Source organism: Sus scrofa, chromosome 8 (assembly GCF_054392235.1).
Source record: "Sus scrofa isolate SSC_HxYL_T2T_F1_AM1 chromosome 8, Sscrofa_HxYL_maternal_Yorkshire_Landrace_v2.0, whole genome shotgun sequence".
NCBI lineage: Eukaryota > Metazoa > Chordata > Mammalia > Artiodactyla > Suidae > Sus > Sus scrofa.
In genome coordinates, this window is record NC_139390.1 from 78,296,099 (window position 1) to 78,317,990 (window position 21,892).

The 21,892-nt window shown below is 44.8% G+C and overlaps 1 protein-coding gene across 4 annotated transcripts in view; it reads right to left on the reverse strand.

Annotated features, from left to right (window-relative positions):
* SCARB2 (scavenger receptor class B member 2) overlaps positions 1 to 21,892 on the reverse strand; it is a 101,968-nt gene that overhangs the window by 37,188 nt on the left and 42,888 nt on the right. For all 4 annotated transcript variants that reach the window (NM_001244155.2, NM_001444559.1, XM_084971061.1 and 1 more), the window contains 2 exon segments: positions 1,102 to 1,249; positions 11,932 to 12,089. In NM_001244155.2, coding sequence (NP_001231084.1) covers positions 1,102 to 1,249; positions 11,932 to 12,089 — 306 coding nt within the window.

Sequence of the window (21,892 nt, forward strand, 5' to 3'; positions counted from 1 at the left end):
CGTAGGCCGATGACTACAGCTCTGATTAGACCCCTAGCCTGGGAACCTCCATATGCTGCTGGAGTGGCCCTAGAAAAGGCAAAAAAACAAAAAACAAAAAACAAAACAGAGCCCAGTGTAATCATGCTAGGCTATAATCAACCGCCCAGTCTCTGCTATTTGAAAACAAGAGAAAAAGTCAACACGTATTTTAATAGTTAAAAAAATCCAAGGTAGAAAACTAAATTAAGTAGTGGTAAGCAAATTCTTCTTCTTTTTGGCCATGCCCACAGCATGTGGAAGTTCCCGGGCCAGGGATTGAACCCATGCCACAGCAGCAGCCTGAGCCACTGCAGTGATGAAACCATATCCTTAACCCACTGCACCACAGGGGAATTCCAAGAAGTGATAGCCAAATTCTATTGGTAGAGTTTCTGAACCCAAACAAGGGGCAAATAAATATTTTTAAAATTATCAGCTACCCTCCAAAATCCTATAGTAACATTTATTTGCACTTGTGCTGATCCTGAAGACACAGGAAGAAACTGAGTGTGGGGGAGAATCCTAAAATTTGCATTTTGTTACCCAGTTGAAAAGATTACATTTGAAAGACTTCCTAAAGAAGGTCTAAGATAACTTTATTTCACTTTATTTTTTTTGTCTTTTGTCCTTTTAGGGCTGCATATGTCTTTTGTCCTTTTAGGGTGTCATATGGAGGTTCCCAGGCTAGGGGTCTAATCAGAGCTACAGCTGCTGGCCTACGCACAGCAAAGCGGGATCCAAGCCGCGTCTGCGACCTACACCACAGCTCATGGCAACGCCGGATCCTTAACCCACTGAGCGATGCCAGGGACCGAACCCGTGGATCGAACCCGCAACCTCATGGTCCCCAGTCGGATTCATTTCCACTATGCCACAATGGGGACTCTGCTCTAAGATAATTTTAAAGAAGGGAAGGGGAAAAATATACTTATTTAAAATACATATACACACACTTATTTAAAATATATATACACACACACGTGACTTAATTGCTGCCAAAGATAAAACCATGATGGCCTTAATTTAGTTTTTTCCTTTCTTCTAAAATCCACAATAACGAGACTCAAAATACCTACTTACCAACGCAGGGATATTTAATGTTCTAAGTAAGTCGGTTTTAGGGTCTCCAACAGACTTGTCTCGTTCAAAAACATAGGCCTTGTTGCTGACGGCAGATATCGTCGTCCCATTATCTCCAAATTGAATGTCTGCTTTGTTTCTGAGTTCCCTAAAAGAAAGAAAAGAGTTTTGATTGAAAACAGGCAACCCTTTACTAAATAATACTTTTCCTTTCTTTCAGCATCACAGTTACTCTCCGTATAACACTCCCAATATAACCCTTCTACAGGGAGAAGGCAGATACTGACCCTTTAAGCCCTGGAGATTAAAGCTATAATGGGGGAAGGTAATGGTGCCTTGGATAGAGTTATTTTCATGCTCTCTCCCCATAATGTGATAAATGCAGTGGTCAAGGATCTCCCTGACCAGGGAATCAAGGCCACTGAGTTCTTTCCTGGCTTATGGTTTGGTCCTGAAACAGTTTCAAATTTTTCAGTTCAGAGCTTCAGTTTAAATTTCAATGTGTTTACCAATGTCTTGAATTCAGTTGAAAATTCAAGTAACAAAACAAATGCCTGAGGCTTCGCCAAGTAGAGGCGCTCGCTCTGGGTTTTGATCGAGAGTTCAGCCTGGTTCAGGTCTGATCAGCAAAGTCTGTAGGAAGCGCCTGGGGCCAGATCTGGGATTAGGGTGCGGGTGGTGAGACACCTGCCTTAGGATGCGAAATATAAGAGATGCCCAAATGCCCAGTCATCAAAATAAACACTATTTTAAAAATCGAAAAGTAATAATTCTAAAAATCAACATTAATGCAAAAAATCATGTAGAACAAAATATCGAAACTTTACAGAAAAACAGGACTGATATTTTGTTCATTGAATGCCTCATGCCAGTTCTGAGCCTGCCTGGTTCATAGTAGATGGTCACTCAATTCCAGGGTCCATTCCCTCGGCTCCTCTGCTGCTTCCCTGTTCTTTCTGTTCCATCTAAGGCTGGACTGTCTCACCTGTGTGTCTACTGAGCCCTTGAACTCTTGCTAACTGGAATTGAGATGTGCCGTAAGGATAAAACATACACCAGATTTCAAAAATGGTACCAAAAAAAAAAAAAAAAAAAAAAAGAATGCAGAACATCTCCTTAACTTTTTTATGTTGATTACATGTTGAAATGATACTCTTTTATTTTGTCTTAATTAAAGTATAGTTGTTGTACAATATAAGTTATAGGTATACATTTGATTTATAATTTATTTCTTTTTTGGCTGCCCCACAGCGTATGGAAGTTCCCAGGCCAGGGACTGAATCCAAGCCACAGCTTTGACCTACATTACAGGTGTGGCAACACTGCATCCTTAGCCCACTGTACTAGGCCAGGGGTCAAACTGAGCCTCCACAAAGATAACACTGGATCTTTAACCTGTTGTACCACAGGAGGAACTCCTGTAATTTTTAAAGACTATACTCCATTTAATAGTTATACAATTTTGGCTCTATTCCCTGTGTTGTATAGTATATATCCTTGTAGCTTATTTTATCCCTGATAGTTTGTACCTCTTACTCTCCCACCCCCAGACTGCCCCTTCCCCCTCCCCACTGGTAACCACTAGTTTATTCTCTGTAACTGTGCCTGCTTCTTTTTTGTTATATTCCTTATTTTCTTTCATTTTTTAGGTATGTGATATCATACAGTATTTGTCTTTCTCTGATTTATTTCACTTAGCATTATGCTTTCTGAGTCCACCCATGTTGCCGCAAATAACAAAACTTCCTTCTTTTTTTATGGCTGAGTCATATTCCGTTGTATATATATGTACCACAGTTTCTTTATCCATCCAGAAACAATACTATTTTAGACGGAATGAGTAAAATAAAGATATACAGTTGTTTAATTTTTTAGGGCTGCACCTGCAACACATGGAAGTTCTTAGGCTAGGGGTTGAATTGGAGCTGCAGCTGCTGGCCTACACCACAGCCACAGCGACACCAGATACAAGCCACATCTGTGACCTACACTGAAGCTTGCAGCGACACTAGATCCTTAACCCACTGAGCAAGGCCAGGGATCGACCCAGGATCCTCATGGTTACTAGCTGGGTTCTTAACTCCAAAGATGTATTACTAAACCTAATTGCAACTGGAGTTCTCCTGTGGTGTGGCAGGTTAGGGATCTGGCATTGTCACTGCAGAAGCCTGGGTTCGCTGCCGTGGTGCAGGTTTGATCCCTGGGCTGAAAACTTCCACATGCCATGGGCGTGGCCAAAAAACCAAACAAACAATTACACCTATTTTCTTTTTATTTGTTTTGATGTGGCTGCTAGAAAAATCTAAAATGACATATGTGATTCACAACATATTTCCATTAGACAGAACTATTTTGGTTTATAATTCCAACACAAGTACAAAGGCAACGGGGCTACCCACCACCGCCTCCGGGGGCCTTTTCCCACTACCGTCACATGTGGGGTTTCTCAACCCTGAACACCTGTGGAGACAGCTGTCTATGCCACGTCTCTGGCACTCAGAGACTACTTAGTGACATCCTGTAGATGGTGAAGACATTATCTTAAAGCCTCAGATAGTTTGCAAGCAAGCTTAAGAAACTTGTAGGCCTCTTAAATTTTTTCTAGATTTTAAAACAAAAATAGGAGTTCCCATTGTGGTGCAGCAGAAACGAATTCGACTAGGAACCATGAGGTTGCAGGTTTGATCCCTGGCCTTGCTCAATGGGTTGGGGATCCGGGGTTGCTGTGAGCTGTGATGCAGGTCGAAGACGCGGCTCGGATCCCACATGGTTGTGGCTGTGGTGTAGGCCGGCAGCTATAGCTCCTATTCAACCCCTAGCCTGGGACCCTCCATATGCCTTAGGTGTGGCTCTAAAAAGACAGACAGACAGACAGACAGACAGACAGACAGGAAGGAAGGAAGGAAGGAAGGAAGGAAGGAAGGAAGGAAGGAAGAAAGAAAGAAAATTAGACAAGCCAACAATAATCGAATGTATACCTACAGATGCATAAAAGCAGACAAGTCTCTGTTCCTCTCTAGTGCTGAGCACGAGGCTATGTACAGTAATATAAATATTGGACCCTTGCCCAGCTCTTCCAAAGGTTTAAGCACACTATGCCATTTGATCTCATTTCATCCTTACAGCAAGCCCATGATACAGATGGATCAAGTATTTTCAACCCACTTTTGCATATGGGGGGACACAGGACAGCAGAAGAGTCAGAACCTGAGGCCAAGTCTAATTCCTGCTTGACCACCCCCTCCTCTGTATCAAGTGACCTCTCCTAACAGGTGCCTACTAAGTGTCTGCAGGATGAAACCAAGGACTGCCTCAAGCAAATGCCAAATCTAAGTAACCATGAGAAAAAAGTCCTTGACTTTCCAGTTCCCGAGAAATACATACAAAATCTGATAGAGGATGCCATGTAAAACCCTTGTACAGGAGTTCCCATCGTGGCTCAGCAGGAACGAACCCAACTAGTATCCATGAGGATGCTGGTTTGATCCCTGGCCTTGCTCAGTGGGTTAAGGATCCGGCGTTGCCGTGAGCTGTGGTGTAGGTTGTAGACTTGGCTCGGATCTGGCTGTGGCGTTGGCATAGGTCGGCAGCTGCAGCTCCGATTGGACCCTTAGCCTGGAAACTTCCACATGCCATGGGTGGGGCCCTAAAAAGACCAAAAAAAGAAAAAAGAAAAAAAAATAAGAAAAAAGAAAACAGAAGTTTTAAAAAACTGACCTGAGGGTGAATACCAATTTGTACTCACAGAGAGCTGGGCCAGGCAGCCAAGAGCTGGGATTCAACCATAGATCCAGAAGTCAGGGCTCAGTGCTGTCAAGTTTTCTGACTAATGACAAAAATCAATGACCTTGCCCAGGCTCTCTTTGTTTGTTTGTTTTTTTCGCTAAGCTTGAGGTCACTCACCTAGAGGCAGGAATAATTCCAGGTCTAGAGTCTGCTTCATTTATGTCCACGTATGCTTACTGACTCTCAAGATGACTTTAAAAACGTCATCTTTGTTGCTTACCTTGTAAGAACCTGATGTTTTAAAGGGAAATTGAGTGTGGAGGCTCTGATCGCTTTCAGCCTCGTGACTTGGTTTCTCAATAAACTCCAAAAGGTCAAGGCCACGAGTTCCTGAACCACAAAACTATTTCAAGTCTTTGGAGGCACGAAGGGTCTATGTCAGGTCACTCCAGCTAACCATGTGACTTCCCCCAGCCACCAGCCGCCCTCCCGCATGACTCGCCTTTGCTGAGCCATCTAATTGAAGGAAGACGGTGCCTTTGGGCATCAGGCATGGCCCCCTACCCCACAGAGGCCAGGAAAACCAAGGGAACCGGGGCGGGGGTCAGGGGGAACACCTCTGTCTCAACACAACACATAAGAGTCAGAGGAAGCTCAAAATGCCTCCCTTTCCAGCATGCCTGTCACGTTGGTGACCCAGAGAGGCCACGGGAAAAGGAGAGGGAGTTTTAGAAACAAAACCAAGTTTGCTACCCAAATCCCCCTGACAGCCAATCAACAATAGTCAACCAGAGGCAGGACGCTCTCCTGGTGAACAGCAGGATGAGAGCAAGAAGTGATGGATTCCTGCTCTACGGTAGCGGAGAAGACCAAGGAAGCTTCTGGAATTAGAAACACAGTCAAAAACAAAAAAGCAAAAAATAAAAATAAAAAAAGGCCAAGCAAAATCTTTGGTCTAGACAATTAATTAAGGAACCATACTTGAAAGTACCTGGGATGGTCCCTAGGGCTCAGTAGATGCTAATAAAACCTACTAATGTCAAAGGCTCCAGGACATCACAGGCTCAGAATACACTTTACTGTTAATCATGAGGATGGCCCTCCTCGCTGGGAAAGGTCCAGTTATCCTCCATGAACTATTTAATCTGTCAGGAAAATACATGATTGATTTTAGTGATCTCTCATTGAAAATATTTTTTCAGGGAGTTTCCACTGTGGCTCAGTGGTAGTGAACCTGACTAGCATCCATGAGGATGTGGGTTCGATCTCTGGCCCTGCTCCTTGGTTAAGGATCTGGTGTTGCTGTAGCTGTTGTGTAGACTGGCAGCTGCAGCTCCGATTCGACCCTGAGCCTGGGAATTTCCATATGCCATAGGTGCGGCCCTAAAAAGCAAATAAATAAATAAATAAATAAATTTTTTAAAGACGTTCTTACTTTTTAAAACAAAAAATAATTTTTAAACTCCTGAATCTTTAGGTGAAACCTCGCCATCACAGAAGGCAAACCACATGCCTGAGACAAGGAAACCAAAAGGAATAATTTTGATCAGTTGGAAAACTACTATCTCTGCAGCATTAAATTCCTCAGAGGCGCGGGATAAATTAGATACAGAAAACACAATACAATCCCATCTCCCAAGTCATCTCTATGCTCCACTGAACCCCTGCTCTCTGTTGAGGATTCCTAGAAGCAGTGATAAGCACCCTGGGTACAGCATGGGTGGAGATCTGGCTGCCAGACTTGGCTTTCAATCCTGGCTCATCCGTTACTAGCTTCTCTGTCTCCGTTTCCTCATCTGCAAAATGGAGATAACAGTGTCCCTTCCTTGTAGGGCTGTTGTGAGAATTAAATCCATAAAAGCTTGTCATTCAGTTCCAGCACTGCCTGGCACACACTCATGCTTTAGGAAACAGCCACTATTGGTCTCGTGTAGGAGGGGGTTTGTGCCAAGTTCTTGAGACAGAAAGCTGTTATGACCTGGTTCCTGTCTTTGAAGAATCCATGGCAGAACAGGGCAGGCTGCTGTTGAAATGGCTATTTCACACGTGGAAAGCGTTCTGGAGTTGCCCCATGGTGCTAGGTCAGAGGAGGGCGGAGTGGCCAGTGGAATGGGCATTACCAGGCAGGAGTACTCTAGGTTCTAGAAGGAGCAGGCTTCCTTGGGTGGGAGGGGGAGGGGCTTCCAGACAGAGGCAGCGGGAGAGCTAGGATATGCTTCCTTGGTGGAGGGTGAGAAAACTGACGGGCGGAGGATGCCACACTGCACAGCCACCTGCAGCTCCGGGCGAGGCTGGGCTAAGCAGACACCCAGCGGAGACGTGAAGACACAGAGCAAACGGGACCAAGAGAGGGCAGAGCAGGGAAGCTGGCCAAAGGTGGGGTCAGGGCAGTATCTGTCTTTAACTTTGTATCACCACTGCCTTGTCACTTAGGTGAAAGACTGAACACCTGGAGCCCAGGGCAGGACACTGAGGAAAAAAAACCTGGATGAAAGGCGGCCCATGTTTGTTGGGGGCATGCAAGAAACAACTTCACTCTTGAAGATGGAAACGGTCCCCTGTCCCCCTGTTACCCTGAGCCCCTGGCTCTTACAGGACCACCCTGTGCATCTATAACTCACCTGGTCGCCACCTTTTGATACAGGATAAGGCAGATCTTTTTCTATATTTCTTACCTTTGCTTTAAAAAAAAAAAAATTACCTAAAGCTATTTCTGTTTCTATTTTGAGAAGAAAGGTCCTATCAGAAAAGAGAGAGTCAGGTTCAGAAAAACAAACATGCATTCTCCTACTATGATGGAAGCAAGAACCATGGCATTTAAAATTTTTCTATCATCTCTTTGGTATTTTTAAAAATTATGTAACTTGGCTCAGAGTTGCATAAAGGACCAAAGGGTTTTTATGAATTCAAAACTTCAAACAAAGGTCCTACCTTAGCTAAAGTGCAAGAAGACAGTTTGATCCATAAGAAACTACATGTGAAAAAACAGAACTCTAAGAAATTAGACTTGACTATCACACCGTTGCAGGAAGTAGGACTTTTTAAGCTCAGAAAAGATAGAAAAGTTCATACAAGAATAGATTTTATTACATATACATTTTAGAATGAAAAAGGTAAATAATAAACAGTTGCCACAATTACGACAAAGAGTTCATATCATCATCATATTAAAAATTTACCGGGTGGCATGAACACACCAGAACCCAGACAGGCAAACCAGCAAAGGACAAGAACTAAGAATGTGGAAACACGACTGGTTCGCAAACATCAGGAGAAATTCAATCCACGGGGTAATCAAAGGATGAAAGGACAAGTGACCTGCATGTCCCAGAAGACAGGAATGGTTAAGTAAAGTATGGTAATACTGTCCCTCTATGTCTTGAATATTATCATCATGAAAATGTATTTGTATAAAGATCAAGGCATACATGGCAAAATACCTAGGATGGGTTTTTTGTTTTTGCTTTTTTTTTTTTTTTTTGCCATTTCTTGGGCAGCTCCCATGGCATATGGAGGTTCCCAGGCTAGGGGTCTCATTGGAGCTATATAGCTACCAGCCTACACCAGAGCCACAGCAACTCAGGATCCAAGCCGCATCTGCGACCTATACCACAGCTCACGGCAACGCCAGATCCTTAACCCACTGAGCAAGGCCAGGGATCGAACCCGTCACCTCATGGTTCCTAGTCGGATTCGTTAACCACTGAGCCACGACGGGAACTCCTAGGATGGGATATTAAAGAAACAGAATATACATGTACAAAGAAGTGCACGTATAAGTATAAACAGTATAACAGTATAAAAGGAAAACTCCCCTGTGGAAAAACAGCTGAGAAAATATCCACTAAAATATTATCTTTGAGACAGTGAAATTGCAGAGAGTAGCATTTTTTCTTATTTTGCTTTATTGCACTTTCAACGTTATCTTTGCTGTTATATATATTATTTACTGATTTCTTGTGTCTTTTTAGGGCCGCACCCGCAGTAGATGGAGGTTCCCAGGCTAGAGGTCAAATGGGAGGATAGCTGCCAGCCTATGCTACAGCCACAGCAATTCGGGATCTGAGCCATGCCTGTGATCTACACCACAGCTCACGGCAACACCAGATCCTTAACCCACTGACTGAGGTCAGGGATGGAACCCACTTCCTCAAAGGTTTGTAACCTGCTAAGCCACAAAGGGAGCTCTGACCCACAGCTCTATGTTGTGTTTTGTTTGGATTTTTTTAAGTGGGCACTCATATTAAATTTCTATTGGAGAGTTCCGATTAGAGTATAAAATCAGCTCTGGCGAGAGAATAAAATTCTAGGTTGAGAGTGCCAAAAATTTAAATGAAAATGAAAATAAAACAAAGAGGCTAGACATACAGAAAGAGCCAGATCGCTCAGGCCTCGAATGTCACACAGGGAGAGCCACCAGGACCCTGGGCATGGAAGGAGAGGAAATGGCAGATGCATGCTTTGGAAAAATAAATCACTGTGGCAGTGGCATGGGAGGGACCAGGGCAGGGAGGAGAGTGGAGGCAGGAAAACTCATGGAGGCAAAAACGAAACAGTGAGGATCCAACCTGCCTTCGGGCCTCCAGGACCTGACCTGCACTGTGCCTCGCGCCCCTGTGGCAAGTCCGGGAGATCCTTTCTCAGATCCAGGTTTTCACATATAGAAAGTAAGCTACCCATGATTACAAGGGAAACCAATGACTGACATACAGGTGCACTGTAAAATTCTGTGATGATTTCATTATGGGTGCTTCTTTTTTTTTGGTCTTTTTTGCCTTTTCTAGGGCTGGTCCTGCGGCATATGGAGGTTCCCAGGCTAGGGGTCCAATCAAAGCTATAGCCGCTGGCCTACGCCAAAGCCACAGCCATGCAGGATTCGAGCCACATCTGCAACCTATACCACAGCTCACGGCAACACCAGATCCTTAACCCACTGAGCAAGGCCAGGGATCGAACCCACAACCTCATGGTTTCTAGTCGGATTCATTAACTACTGCGCCACGATGGGAACTCCAATGGGTGCTTCATTATTGACACTTGAAATAAGATATGATAGCAGGTCTAGGAAGTACTGTAATTTTGGAGTATTTATGAACATGAATGATCTTTTGAGCAACAGCTCTCATGAGACAGAACAATATCTGGGCTTCCTTTAGGGCTGAAGCCGTGGTACTGGCAACACGGCTGTGATTTGCTGCCTACGTTTACACTTGAAGGAAATACTCACTTTTAATGAGTGGTTAATGAAAATGAACCATCATTTTTTCCCCCAAGTCACAAACCACCTTGAATTTTATCCATGACCCCCTGTGAGTGGTTCCTGGGCTTCCCTGAGGTGTCAGTTTTAGGTCCCTCTAAGATGGAAACATGCAGGGAGTATGGAACCAGGGGACGCTGATTTACTTCTAGGATTTATTTATGCCTAAGATGACATCTATGACAATGCATTAAACCAGCAGACACAATGGCCCCCAAAGATGACTTTTTTTTCTTCTTTTTAGGGCATATGGAAATTCCCAGGCCAGGGGTCAAACTGGAGCTACAGGAGTTCCCGTCGTGACGCAGTGGTTAATGAATCCGACTAGGAACCATGAGGTTGCAAGTTTGATCCCTGGCTTGCTCAATGGGTTAAGGATCCGGCATTGCCGTGAGCTGTGGTGTAGGTTGCAGACGCGGCTCGGATCTCGCGTTGCTGTGGCTCTGGCGTAGGCCGGTGGCTACAGCTCTGATTGTACCCCTAGCCTGGGAACCTCCATATGCCGAGGGAGCAGCCCAAGAAATGGCAAAAAGACAAAAAAAAAAAACCAAAAACAAAACCTGGAGCTACAGCTACTAGCCTACACCCCAGCCACAGCAATGTGGGAGCTGAGCTGTGTCTGTGACCTACACCACAGCTTACAGCAATGGTGGATCCCTGACCCACTGAGTGAGGCCAGGGATCGAGCCCACATCCTCACAGATACTAGTTGGATTCGTTTCTGCTGCACCGAAATGGGAACTCTCCCTCTTTTTCTTTTTCGGCTGCACCCATGGCATGTGGAAGTTCCTGTGCCAGGGATCAAACCTGTGCCACGGCTGTAGCAGTGATGGATCCCCAACTCACCATGACACAAGGGAACTTCCACCCAGAAGGCGTCTTAATGGAATACTGGGCTCCCTTGGGTATTGATTCGAACCCATGTCAGGGAGGATAATGACCACAGGAACAGGCCCAGGAGCCCCCAAGGAGAACTGCTGGGCCTTTTTTTCAGTCCTCAGGTAAGTTCATTCTTACAGGGGGAACAGTCAGCTCCCTCACCCAAAAGAATTTAGTTACAAAATTAAAGACAGCAAAAAGACAAATACTGTAATGTTCCACTTATAGGAAATATCTACAGTGGTTCAATTCATAGAAACAAAGCATGATGGCCGGCGGGGGGGGGGGGTTGGGGGGGTGGTTATGGGAGAAGAGGGGAAGTTGGTTGTTGGTTAATGGCTATACAGTTTCAGATTTACAAGATGAAAAAATTTCAGAGATCTGTTTTGCAACAATGTGAATACACTTAATACCACTGAACTGCACTTAAAAACGGTAAGGATGCCCCCCCCCTTTTTTTGTCTTTTTGCCATTTCTTGGGCTGCTCCCTCGGCATATGGAGGTTCCCAGGCTAGGGGTCGAATCGGAGCTGTAGCCGCCGGCCTACACCAGAGTCACAGCAACGCGGGATCCGAGCTGCGTCTGCGACCTACACCACAGCTCATGGCAATACAGGATCCTTAACCCACTGAGCAAGGCCAGCGATTGAACCTGCAATCTCATGGATTCGTTAACCACTGCGCCACGACGGGAACTCCCCACATTTTATATTATGTGGTTTCTTTTTTAATATTTCTCAACAGAACAGGCTGAGACTGGCCCAGTCAACAATGCCATTCTCTGTTAAGATTCACACACAAGTACCTAATAAATACCAGCAGCATTTCAGACAGACACCACCAGAACCTGTGCTCTGCATGCAGCTCCCAGAGGATGCTGGTGGCAAGAGACAGAGACTCAGGCTACTGGTGGGGGGGGGTGTCACTCCATTTTCTGGATGGTGTGGCAGGGAGGGGGTCAGGACTTACCTGTAGGTGTATGGCCCCACTTCTTCCACCCGAGGGATCTCCCCACTGAGGATCTCCTCTGGATTGGTGACATTGAAGAAATAGAACTGGATGTACACGGGCAGAGGGGGCTTCTTCCAGGAGTCAAAGGTCTCGGAACCATTCCTCAACACAATATTCTAGGAGGGAAGACCAAAGGGATATTTACCAAGTGTAAGGCAGTTGGCTTTGAACACCAGAACCAAGAGAGGGGCACCCTGCCCTTTGACCTCCTGGCTCACTCATTTCTCCCCCCAGGCATTCAGCTACAGTCCCTTGAGAGCAGGACCATGACTTATGCATTTTTTCAAGTTAAGATTGCCAAGGTATTCAAGCAAGATAAAAGCATAGACTGAGAGTAAACAAACCAGAATACGAATGGTGACGAACTCTCATTTGATGAGATTTTGTCTATTCCAATTTTTTTATAATGAATGAAAAAAATTAATGCTGAAAAAAATTTTAGAAAGAAAATCCAGAGTTCCCATTGTGGCTCAGTGGCTCTGATTCAACCCCTAGCCGGAAAACTTCCATATGCCACAGGTGCAGTCCTAAAAAAAAAAAAAACACACACAAAGAAAGAAAGAAAGAAAAAAAAAATCCTAAGAGGAAAATGGGAGCTAGTGATAAAGACAATGTAAGGCTACTAGTGAAATAATAACTAGGTTGCTGTCACCTGTCACTTCTCTAGCAGTGAGGATTTGAGTGACATTAAAGAGAGGTACTGGTTTCAAAACATGACCGAAACCACATGCTACAATATCCTGTGACACAACACACAACAGGAAGCCAATTTTTAGTAATCCAGTCCTCCAACTGAATAGAAGCCAGGCTCTGAGGGAACGTAACGGTATGGCTCTATTAATCAATGGAAAATATCCCAAGAATCTCTGCAGGGAAAAGCAAAGGGACTCTCGAATGCACGAATGCAGAAAACCTGAGCTTGTCAAAGCAAAGATAGGCATCTGGAGGACTGGAAGTAAATTCACATGCCCGAGTTGGCCATATCACAGAACTGGGGATTCCTTGTGGTTTGGCAGCAGTTCCGAACATCTCATCATCAGATTTCTGGCTGAACAACACATTATTGAAATATTCTTGGTCTTTCCTATTAGCATGGATTTACTGAGTTGAGGTCAGATGGGTGAGATAGAAAAGCATGAAGACAAAGCACAGAAGCCCTTGCCTCCAAGCTCTGGATCCAGCTCAGACTCTCTCCCCAGTAAACCCCCTCCCCTGCCTCCACCCACCCCAATCCCCCTGTCACTACCCCCCCACCCCCCCATCACAGAGCAACCTAACTGGTCATTCTAGTCAGTTTTAAAGAGCCTCATGGTCTTTCATCTTCTAAACAGGCATCATAGCTCTCTGGGGAGGAGGAGGGGAGAGGCAGGCCCAGAGCGGACAGAAGAACTGGGAAGGTTGACCAGATGTAACGCAGAGGCCCCAGAAGGCATGGAAGAAGAGCATGTTCAAGGTCACCCAGCTGCTTCTGTCAGAGCTGGATCTGGAAACCGGCGCCCCTTTTCTCCACTCTCCCACCCCACCTCGGCATACAACATTTTAATAAAATGGGTGTCAATCTACTACACATTTTAGTTATGCATGTTATATGGGAGAGTTTCTCTAGCATCAAGTGTACATACAACACCTGGAAACAGCTCAGTAACATGAACGTAACCTAACTAAAACTAATAAGTTACCTATCAGAAGTCGAGAGTTCCCACTGTGGCTCAGCGGGTTACGAACCCAACTAGTATTCATAAAAACGTGGGTTCGAACCCTGGCCTTGCTCAGTGGGTTAATGATCCAGCGTTGCCATGAGCTGTGGTGTAGGTTGCAGATGTGGTTTGGATCCCTAGCCTGGGAACCTCCATATGCCGCAGGTGCGGCCCTAAAAAGCAAAAACAATTAAAAACAAACAAATGAACAAAAACAAACAAAAAAACTATCAGAAGTCTAACATGTAAATAATTATTTTTCTTCTAGAGGATGTTGGAGGCTCAGAGACACCTTTAAAGTCATCTGATTTCATTAAAATAAGAAGTTCTTTCTCTTGTTCAGAAATTTCCAGAAAGGGGCGGGGCAAAAACTTCCCCTCCTCCATGAATTCCTTGGGCATCTTTCCTCAGCTGGATGGATCACCCCTTCCTATGAACCCCATCATACATGGCATAGGGATTTCTTAGGGTAAAAAGTGTTCAGGACAGAAAATGTCTTCTAGGAACTGAAGTTAATAGGAATGAACATGAAGCAGGTGATATCAGCAACCAAAAGTGAGAAGAAAAGTGCAGCAACTCAATGCTGGAGCATTTTAGGTTAATGGTTGTCTCCTCAAAACAGAAGCTGCTTGGAGTTCCCATCGTGGCCAGTGGTTAACAAATCCAACTAGGAACCATGAGGTTGTGGGTTCGATCCCTGCCCTTGCTCAGTGGGTTAACGATCCGGCGTTGCCGTGAGCTGTGATGTAGGTCACAGACGAGGCTCGGATCCTGCGTTGCTGTGGCTGTGGTGTAGGCCGGCAGCTACAGCTCCAATTCGACCCCTAGCCTGGAAACTTCCATATGCTGTGGGAGTGGCCCTAGAAATGGCAAAAAAAAAAGTCAAAACAGAAGGTGCTGACCTACAAAAAAGGAGTATGATTTTTTTCTTTAATCCTCCCCATCGTGTCTAGGACAATGTAGATCTTGGGGAAATCTTGGTTCAGTCAACAAAACACAGTACTAGAAAACCCTATTTTCCATCCATCTTGCTCATAAGATGCTGGGAGGGAAGACCTTGACATGAGGCAACCAGAGAAGAGCAGAAGAAAGACAGGCGCCATCAAAGGCAAAGCCACAGTCTGAGAGCTACCCATCCAAGGAGCCTTTAAAGTGTACCCAGAGGAAGCGGTGGTCCCCTGGCCATTTCAGCCACATCGGCCACGGAGAAAGCAACAGCTTCAATACGATCAGAAACACATACATCCAGCACCTATTGGTTTGCGTATCTTTTTCCTAGTATTGTAAAGAGCTAAGAGCAGCTAGTTCCTTTTGTGGGTGGAAAGAAAAATCTGTGTCGCGCTGTGGTCCCCTTCCTAATAGCTATTTAAAGCAGCGCTACACCCATGGTTTTCTTGCAAAGCACAGAACTCCACATGCAAATTGTCCCAACACTATGTCTGTGCCAGACTCTGTAGGGAGAGATACCCAGCAACACAGACATGGTTCCTGAGTCCCAGGCATTTACCCTCTGTTTAGGAAGACAGGGATATACCCCGGCAAGATAATCACTAAAATAAAGACGCATGTAATAAATGGCCAACAAGTATAGCAGGCAACAATCTCCATAGGGTTCAGACCACGAACTGAGAGGGAGACGGGCGGTGCTTAAAGCGAGCCAGGAAGAATGAATAAAAAAATTGGCAAGCCCAGGAGGTCATGGGGGTGGATGCCTTATGGACAGCTGGGATGGATACAACCCTCCTCTCCGGCTGGGCAGAGTGAGTCCCTCCTCCCAGTCTGCTCCACATTCATCTACCCTGGAGCCCTCTGTTTTATCAGAAAGAGTGGATGTGGGAGTTGCCACTGTGGTGCAATGGGATCAGCAGCATTTCTGAAGCAATAGGACGCAGGTTCAATACCCGGCCCGGCATAGTGGGTTATGGATCCAGTGTTGCTGCAGCTGGAGGTTGGTACTATGGCTCGGATCTGACCCCTGGCCCAGGAACTCCATATGCTGCGGGCGGCCAAAAAAGATTTAAAAATAAAAAAGAGTGGAGGTTCCCATTGTGGCGCAGTGGTTAACGAATCTTACTAGGAACCATGAGGTTGCAGGTTCGGTCCCTGCCCTTGCTCAGTGGGTTAACGATCCGGTGTTGCTGTGAGCTGTGGTGTAGGTTGCAGACAAGGCTTGGATCCCGTGTTGCTGTGGCTGTGGCAGAGGCCGGCAGCTACAGCTCCAATTCGACCCTAGTCTGGGAACCTCCATATGCCACAGGAGCGGCCCAAGAAATGCCAAAAAGCCAAAAAGCCAAAAAAAAAAAAAAAAAAAAAAAGAGCGGATGTGAAGAATGAGATAATAAAGATAGAGAGGAGGGACAGTTTTAGGTGTGACTGGGTGTGGGTTTTATAGGGAGTGGGGAGATTCATTTAGAAAGGCAGGTTGGGGTCATAGGAGACTAGATTTTATCCCATATACAGCTGTGGGTAGGATATGAAAGGTTTTTGAGCTTCAGAATACAAATCAAAAGCCAGGCATTATGTTGCCACCTTATCTCATCAATCCCCTTAATAGTCTACAAAAAAAAAAAAAACCAAAAAAACAAACAGGAGTTCCCGTCGTGGCGCAGTGGTTAACGAATCCAACTAGGAACCATGAGGTTGCGGGTTCGGTCCCTGCCCTTGCTCAGTGGGTTAACGATCCGGCGTTGCCGTGAGCTGTGGTGTAGGTTGCAGACGTGGCTCGGATCCCGCGTTGCTGTGGCTCTGGCATAGGCCGGTGGCTACAGCTCCGATTCAACCCCTAGCCTGGGAATCTCCATATGCCGCGAGAGCGGCCCAAAGAAATAGCAACAACAACAACAAAAGACAAAAAAAAAAAAACACATTTTCCCACTTTATACCTCAGGAGACCAAAGCTCAAAAAGATTAGTGGGAGTTCCCTTCGTGGCTCAGTGGTTAACAAATCCAACTAGGAATCATGAGATTTCAGGTTTGATCCCTGGCATCGCTCAGTGGGTTAAGGATCCGGCGTTGCCATGAGCTGTGGTGTAGGTTGCGGACGTGGCTGAGACCTGGCACTGCTGTGGCTGTGGTGTAGGCCGGCAGCAACAGCTCCGATTAGACCCCTAGCCTGGGAACCTCCATATGCCATGGGTGCAGCCCTGGAAAAGACAAAAAACAAACAAACAAACAAAAAAGGTTAGTGAATGCCTGAGGTTTGCCAGCATCGAGCCGCTCCAGGACTCACTGCAAACAGCAATGGTTCAGGAATCCCTATCTCTCCATTCTGGGGAAATGCTGGCTGCAAGGAAACACCCTTCCCCATGTGACTCTCTTGTTTACTGAAGATAAGGTGAGACACCGACCCTCCAGATGCCCCATTTTTGTATTGGAGTTAGTGGAATAGCTTGCCCCCACTGATCAATGGGAGCAAAATGCTTGTTAAGAGACAGCATGGTGACTACAGTTAGTAACACTGAATCGTACACTTGAAAATTGCTAAGAGAACAGATCTCAAGTGTTCTTGCCACACGTGCAAAGAAGTAACTCTGTGAGGTGATGGCTTTGTGAATTGCCTTGATTGTGTAATCATTTCATGACGCAACCCACTGTACACCTTAAATACATACAATTTTTGTTTGTTAATCATACCTTAGTAGTGCTGGGGGAAAAATGCTTGTTAACCAAACTTTGGTTGAGTTTCTCTCCTTCCTAGCCTGGTGAACTCCTCCCTGTAAAAGAAAATCCCTTTAGGCTTCCCCTGAGGCCCCACAGATCACATAGTCAGAGGTCCCCCTAATGCAAGCCCCTCCGTGTACTGCAACTCCTCTCCCTTCACCGTAATCCTTTCAAATAGTCTCTCCTTATCTAAGTCGGATTTGTTTTTTATTTTTAATTAACTTTTTTTTTTTTTTTCCTTTCTTAGCCTCTCCGTGGCATATGGAGTTCCTGGACCAGGAAGCAGATCCGAGTTGCAATTTCAACCTAAGCTGCCATCGCGGCAACACCAGATCCTTAACCCACTGTGCCGGGCCAGGGATTGAACCTGTGTCCCAGTGCTCCTGCCAATCCTGTCGAGCCACAGTGGGAACTCCTTGGATTTATTTTTTTACTTGACTTTCCTAATTATTATGCCAGCTGCCTATTTGCAGTGACACCAGCCCATGTGGGAAGGAGGGCTAGGCTAGGATTATTGAAAGGATTAAATGAGGTTTCAGCAGAGCGCTTATCTCAGGCCACACTCAAAATACTCAACAATGGGTGACTATGATCTTGACTACTACCATCTTCAGGTTGGGGATGTGGGGGTTCCCGGACTTGGTCTGAATTAAAAAAGGAATCCTGTCACTTCCATGAGTCTGCTCAAATGCACACAACCCAACAAATGTTAAACAATAAAAGTGGGAAAAGAGAAGGAAAGTCTTGAGTCCTGACCCTCTCTTCCAGCCCTACATAAAACTCAGTTTAGGAGTTCCCGTCGTGGCTTAGTGGTTAACGAATCTGACTAGGAATCATGAGGTTGAGGGTTCGATCCATGGCCTTGCTCAGTAGGTTAAGGATCCGGCGTTGCCGTGAGCTGTGGTGTAGGTTGCAGACGTGGCTCAGATCCTGTGCTGCTGTGGCTCTGGTGTAGGCCGGTGGCTACGGCTCCGATTAGACCCCTGGGATCCTCCATATGCCATGGGAGTGGCCCTAGAAAAGGCAAAAACACACACACAAAAACTCAGTTTAGGTTGAAACAAGAAAGAATCCGCATAAAATTGGAAATAAAATGTTGACCAGGACAAGGATGACTTAGTAGATTTTTGAAAATTCACAGGCTGGAGTAGAAAGCCAACATCAGAATTATAAAACTACACAGAAATAAGAAACATGCTCATTATGAATGTTAAATGGCAAAAGCAGACAATGAGAAATATACGTAAGTGTGGACAAGACCCGCAGATAAAATGCCAAGCATGAAAGCATCGCAGGGGGATGAACATATAATTTCACAATTTCAATCTTTCAGTTACCCTCCAAAGCTCTAAGCCTCTATACTAAACAACTAACAGCACTCATCTCTGTGCATCTCCATTCCTCTGTGATGGTTCTCTGCATTGTTTGGATCTTTCTCACATCAGAAATAAATGGCTTCTGTGAGCAGAAAAAAATACTTGTTCCTTTATCTTTTTTAAGAAAGTGAAAATCTAGGAAAGAAACTCAGATTCTATGACATGTATGCATAGACCCCAGGGGGAAGCAGAATGTGTGGGAAACAGAGAATTAACTTCATCTAGGCTTCTCCTCGGTCCCAGTGACACAAGAGCAATGCTGATGCCTCGTCCGCTGGGGCCAGTTCTCCCTCCCGAGCTCCAAGGGCCCCATCCCCAACACTGCGCTTCACAGCGTTTCTTTTCCTGTCGTTGTCAGGAGGGTTGATTTGACCCTGTATTCCTCACCCACTTTTCATGATGAGCATCACGGTGTGTGGAGTGCGAAAGGATTTGCTGCGGCAACATGGATGGTCTGAGAGATTATCACACTAAGTGAAAAGTCAGAGAACGATAAATATTATATATCGCTTATACGTGGAATCTAAAAAATCGTACAAATGAACTTAGTGATGAAACCAAAACAGAGTCATGGACACAGAAAACAAATTTATGGTTACCAAAGGGGAAAGGGGGTATGGGAAGGGATAAATTGGGCGTATGAGATGAACAGATACATAGTACCATATACAAAATAGAAAACAAAAAGGATTTACTATCTAGCACAGGGGATTCTATTCACTAGCTTGTGAGAAACTATCATAGAAAAGAACTAAAAAAAGAATGCAGAAATATACATGTATAGATATTACCAAATTGCTGTACACCTGAAACTAATACAATATTGTAAATCAACTACGCTTCAATAAAAAAGAAAGGATTTGCAACCTCATTTACTTATTCAAGTAAAGAACATGATTTCAGGATTACAAACCCCAAAAGAGCCAGGTGGTGTGAAAGAACAGATGGTTAACTGCCCAAGTTTTTCTTGCCTGATTTGTATCCAGCTTTTAGGCAAAAAAAAAAAAAAAAAATCCAAAGACAGAGGAAGAGTTTCCAGAAAGGAGGAAGACACAATCCCTTCCAGAAGGGAGGGTAAAACTGGCTGTTCTCCTGACAGTCTGACTTGAACTTGTTCCTCCAAGTTTCAAGTTGAGCATGATGAAGTTTCAAGGCAGAAATAAACAGTTGGAGTCCTTCACTAAACAAAGCACATGAAAAACCTAGCAACAACGATCCCAACAGCCTGCCGGAGCCACACTGAGAGCAGATGCTGTTACCACCCCGGGTTCTCCTCACTGCCTGCTTCTACCCCCATCATCGGCCTCTCCCTGGTCACTCTTAGTGGAGTCAACACCCAAACAAGTCTCACACCACCTCTGATTCCATTCAAATCTTGCTCTCAAGAGGGTTGGCTTTTCCTGCACCTTTAATGTATCTTTTTTCTTCCACCCCAAATGGCTGGATGTTTGTCAAGGGACCCACAATAAATCCCAGAATAGATGGTGTGTGGTGTGTGTGTGTATGTATGTGTGTGTGTGTGTGTGTGTGTGTGTGTGTGTGTGTGTTTGTGTGTGTGTGTACACTAAGTAGGGACAGGGAATGAGAGAACAGAAGCGAGTTTATAAATACAGCTGCCAACATTTCTAAAACAGTTGCGTCTTTATTTTTATCTCCTTCCCCTGACATTCAGCTCAGAGAAGGGCAACTGTTATTACTACCATGGCAGCTGCTACATACTGAAAGTCTCTAGGGGTCAGGTGCAGTGCTAGGGCCTTAGGCTCAGGATCTCTAAGCCTTACACGGACCCTGTAAGGTAAAAAAAAATCCCATTTTGCAGATAAGGAAATGGTAGCTTTCCTCCACCCACAGAGCCAGTAAGTCAAGTCAAATCCCACTGAGTCCTGGTCTGTGGGTTGGCAAAGCCCATGCTTGGCCAGTCTAGCAGCCACAACCCCCAGGGCAGAGCTGTTCGATTTACTGAATAAAAACACAGGATGCCCAAGGATGTCCCAAATATTGCATTGTTATATTTTTTAAAAAATGCTTTCATTCTTAGGATTAAGTGCTAAGGGATTCAGAGGCAAACTGTTGCGAAGTGTGCAAGTTACATTCAAATAAGTCAAGGAAAAGCATTTGCGAGAGAGTTGCAGTCACTATAGCAAGATGCTAATAACTGAATGTTGAAATGAAGTTTGAAGCGAATCAAAATATTTCACAGATGTACTCATTAAACTATTATTCATTGCTTATCTGAAATTCAAGTTTAACTAGGCATCCTCTCTTTTATTCTGGCAACCTACCCCCAAGAGACCATGAAACTGTGGAGGAACCATCATTTGGGCTCTGAGACCTTTCTGGGCCACTAGACAACCTGTAGCCAGAGAGCTGTCCACCTATACAAAATTAAAAATCAGAGAAAGGTCCCAAATCAGTTGTATCATGTGACTTGGGATACTGCAGAGCATAATGAATTATTCCAAGCATACTATTGTGTCACTACCATCAAAAGAAATACTGGAAAGATGGTCATGCTGGGTGATGAATCTGCAGTGTCAACAGCCAAATTCATCATTTGGACTGAAACACTGAACTTTTTCATTAACTAGCCAATATGTATATACTGAGTGCTTTCTCTGTGCCCAATGAGCATAGGCCCTGTTCTCAAGAAGACATTTTGCTGAGGACACAAAATTGATATCCGCATAACAGTGAACTTTTATGTGCAAGGCCCAAAGAAGGCTGATGCCTGAAATTATTTTTTTTTTCTTTTTAGGGCTGCACCCACAGCATATGGAGGTTCCCAGACTAGGGGTCGAATTGGAGCTGTAGCTACTGGCCTACACCACAGCCACAGCCACACAGGATCTGAGCCACATCTGCAACCTACACCACAGCTCACGGCAATGCCAGATCCCTAACCCACTGAGCAAGGCCAGGAATCGAATCCGTAACTTCGTGGTTTGTAGTCGGATTCATTTCCACTGCTCCATGACAGGAACACCTTTTTTTTTTTTTTTTTTTCTTTTTCTTTGATGCATGAAATTATTTGGATCATTTCAATTGAATGGCTCCATCCAAAAATCTCCATCTGGATACCTTATAGGCTCACCATCAATGTGATCAAAAACGGGCCTTAGGATTTTTCTCCTCTAATCAATCACTCAGTCCTACGGATTCCACCTCCTCTTCTCCACTTCTGTTCCT